This window comes from Octopus bimaculoides, chromosome 6 (assembly GCF_001194135.2).
Source record: "Octopus bimaculoides isolate UCB-OBI-ISO-001 chromosome 6, ASM119413v2, whole genome shotgun sequence".
In the NCBI taxonomy this organism is placed as follows: domain Eukaryota; kingdom Metazoa; phylum Mollusca; class Cephalopoda; order Octopoda; family Octopodidae; genus Octopus; species Octopus bimaculoides.
The window spans coordinates 9,883,421-9,887,487 of NC_068986.1; the positions used below are offsets into that span (position 1 = coordinate 9,883,421).

General features: G+C 41.2%; 1 protein-coding gene across 1 annotated transcript in view; it reads left to right on the top strand.

The window, feature by feature from the left end:
• Positions 1–4,067, top strand: part of LOC106873543 (retinoid-inducible serine carboxypeptidase) — a 41,074-nt gene that overhangs the window by 21,917 nt on the left and 15,090 nt on the right. Inside the window, exon 7 of the mRNA XM_014920942.2 lies at positions 2,319–2,564. Coding sequence (XP_014776428.1) covers positions 2,319–2,564 — 246 coding nt within the window. The remainder of the gene's footprint in view (positions 1–2,318; positions 2,565–4,067) is intronic.

Genomic DNA, 4,067 nt, shown 5'->3' on the forward strand with positions numbered 1-4,067 from the left:
TAAAGTGAAAGTATTTGACATGAGTGTTTTTGTTTCACTTTTGACACGTAATACTTAAATAGTGGAGGAGATATTATGTTGCCGTGGGCTCGAACTCTGCAAGAAGTTAAAATTCTTTTTGACTAAAACACAACTGGAACCCTAAGTAAGGCATCTGTAAAATTTGAATGAAATTGGTTGCGTAGTTCTCGAGTTTTAGGGATTCAGACAGACAGACAGACAGACAGACACACATTCTCATTTTTATATATATAGATAACCATGTGCCAAGCATCAGGAAGAACAACAGATTCCAAAGTTTCCATTCATTGAATTATTCTTTTGTTTCAGTCATTTGACTGCGGCCATGCTGGGGCACTGCCTTTAGTCGAACAAATCGACCCCAAGACTTATTCTTAGTAAGCCAAGTACTTATTCTATTGGTCTCTTTTGCCAAACTGCTAAGTTATGGGGATGTAAACACACCAGCACCGGTTGTCAAGCAATGTTGGAGGGACAAACACAAACACACACACACATACACACACAATGGGCTTGTTTCAGTTTCTGCCTACAAAATCCACTCACAAGGCTTTGGTCGGCTCGAGGCTATAGTAGAAGACACTTGCCTGAGGTGCTATGCAGTGGGACTGAACCCGGAACCATGTGGTTGGGGAGCAAGCTACTTACCACACAGCCACTCCTGCGCCTCATAGCCACTCCCGTGTCTCACAGCCACTCTTATTATTGAAGAATTGTGATCAAAGTTCAGAGGATAATCAAAGACATGAAATTTATATAAAATTTACAAGAAGAAAAGTGAGTAACACTGTCAGAATAATAAATTTGACCATTCTGACTGTTCCAATCATTTATTGATTCCTGTAATTGATCACTGATGAAATGTTTCTCTGCTGTGAAACTTTGAGTCAACCCAGTTGGCTCTTAACTTCCTTTTACAGATTTGTGGAGGTGAACAAGTGTAAAAATGGTGTTTTCGTTGCAGCTTCTGCTGCTTTTTGTTTTATATGGATTGTTCCAGATGTCACCCAAAGATCTCAGCAAGTTGGAAATTTTACTCCAGCTTCTGCTGCTGTTATTGTTGTTGTTGTTGCTGCCAGCTGGTAGACCCATTAGCACATCAAACAAAATGCTTAGCAGTATTTCTTCCACTTCTTTGTTTTGGGTTCAAATCCATCAACATTCCCCTTTTACCTTTTCAGGGATGATAAAATTAAACACCGGTCATACACTGGGGTTTGATGTAATTGATTAAACCCCTTCCCCAAATTTCAGATGTTGTGCCTATAGCAGAAAGGATTATTATTATTATTATTATTAACACTAATTTATTTTTTAATCAGTTCTCAGTTTTTACAAATGGTAAAACACTCATTAAATATCTCACTGTATTTACATTCATAGTTTTATATTCTAGCCCAGTGGTTCCCAACCTGGGGTCTGGAGACCCCAGGTGGTCTGTGGACCTTGAAGGTCTGCAAAGGTAGTACTGGGGGTCTGTGAACATGTTAAGCTGACAGACCTTTCAATATCCTGTGTTCCGTGGGAAAACTCATTTAAATAAAAGGAGTCCTTGGTAAGGAAAAGGTTGGGGACCACTGTTCTAATCCCTCAGAAATTGGTATTGCTTTTTTATCTGACTAAAATAGGGATCTCTTGAGACTAGTTCTACCAATGACTTCGCTTCAAATTCATGGCTCTGTTCTAATGTTAGAAATCAATGATTGCCATGGAAGTAATGATTGTTGTTGCAGCAGCAGTAGTAGTAGTAGTAGTACAAGTTACTGTTCAGATGTTGAGCCCCACAGGGGGGATGACAAGGGACCGAGATCTCTGGTGATTTGCTGTGCTTGAGAAGACACCTTGAGCCAAGTAAAATCACAGTCTCCCCTCACAGCTGGTGGTGGGGTTGTTGTCTTGCAACCTTCTTGGGTGACCCAGTTTACTCTGTTGGCGTTAGGAAGAGCATCCCCAGACAGTTGGACCCCTGGTGCAGCTCTCCAGCCTTGCCAGCTCCTGTCAAACCATCTAACCCATACCAGCATGGAAAAGCAGACGTTAAAAGATGAGGATGTAGTAGAAGCAGCTGTTGCAGTAGAAGCAGTAGTAGTAGTAGTAGCAGCAACAGTAGTAATAGTAGCAGCAGCAGCAACAGTAGTAATAGTAGCAGCAGCAGCAACAGTAGTAATAGTAGCAGCAGCAGCAACAGTAGTAATAGTAGTAGTAACAGTAGTAGTAGTATTAGTAGTGGTAGTAGCGGCGGCAGTAATGGTGGTTGGCATTGTCTTAATTTGTCTCTTCTCTTTGTATTGTGAAAGTCTCTTGTAGATGAGAATGGTCGTACTTTGGTGAACAGGTATGCGGAGAAAGTTGTAAGTTTGGTGAAGTCTGGACACTATGCGGAGGCTACGCGCATGTGGCGTGCAACCGAGGGTGTTGTTGCAAATTTAACTGGAGGCGTCAACTGGTACAACATACTGCAGTGGTCACCACAAGGGAAGATGGACAGTTACCAAAGCCTGGAATTTATCGATACACCACAACACCTAAGTATAAAACATCTTTAATGCTTTTCAATTAGAATATTTCCTATGTGTTATGGATGGTTATTGTTCATATTGGTGGTGGTGGCGCTTGTAAATCCAAATTTGCCTATCCAGTGTGAAAGCTCTATGAAGCTCTGTTAGTAACCCCAATTTAGACAACATGATATCTTTTATCTGTCATTAGACTGTGGCCATACTGGGGCACGAGGTTGAAGAATTTTTAGTGAAATGGATCCCAGTATTTACTTTTTCCTTAAAGCATGGTACTTGTTCTATTGGTCTCTTTTACCGAGTCACTAAATTACAAGGATGTAAACAAACCAACACCAGTTGTCAAGCAGTGGCAGAGGACAAGCACAAAAGCAAACACAGAGAGAGAAATATATATATATATATATATATATGATGGGCTTCTTTCAGTTTCCGTCTGCCAAATGCACTCATAAGATTCTGGTGAACATGAGGCTTTAGTAGAAGACACTTGCCATGCAGTGGAACTGAACCTAGAACCATGTGGTTGGGAAGCAAGTTTCTTACCACACAGCAATGAGTGCACTTATGCCATGCCTGTGCTTATATCGCAACAGGGACCTTTGAGCCACCCTCAATGTTCTGAGTTTGATTGCTGGACTGGGCAGCACATTGTGTTCTTGAGCAAGACACTTCACTTCTCATTTGCTCCAATTCACTCAGCTGCGAATGAGTGAACCCTGCAATGGACTGGCTTTTTGATCTGGCCAGCAGGGTGAAGCAATGCTTAATGTGATGTGCCTTGTGACCAGTGACATATACCATCCAATAGTCTGGTCAATACTTTGATCAAGTGATCGATTATCTACAACATGTGTTATATATATGTATATATATATATATATTAGATATGGTTGCTGTGAAGGGAGCTGTAGCCACAGCCTGGACACATCTTTGTCTCCTTGTCTTTCTGTGACCCCATCAAATATTACTTCATCCGATAGGATTATATAAATAAACCTCAGTTAAATATCAGATGTGACATGTTCTGATCATTGGGGATGAAAATGGGTTTTAGGAAGGAGTATGTTAAGGGCCGTGATGCTGAGGTTTGAAGGGAGGTGGGGTTAGACACTACAACCTCTTGCTTTTCATTACCTGTCAGCTGAAACACAAGGGAACACCTTCCCCCCCCCTGCTCATTTCCATCACTGCTGACCACAAAATCAACAAGACCTGCAAAACAAACTGCTGCAGTGTTGAGGTGTATTGTATTCAAACACAACGACTTCTCTGGGTTCTGTGAATATCAGAAATGTTTATGGTACTGCTTGGAATTAGCAGTAATGATAGAGATTCTGATTAGATACAGACATGGTCCCAGGGCAGATTAAAGCTATTAACCTGCCCAAGAGCAAGACTTTATTCAACTACCAAATATTGGTTACTTCAGTACCAGAAATCTTTGCAAGAACTAATGTGAGGGAGGTGGGTGAAAGCTATTAATCCCTTTTGGTACCAATCTGCCTGAAACTATCCCTGGTTCTACAA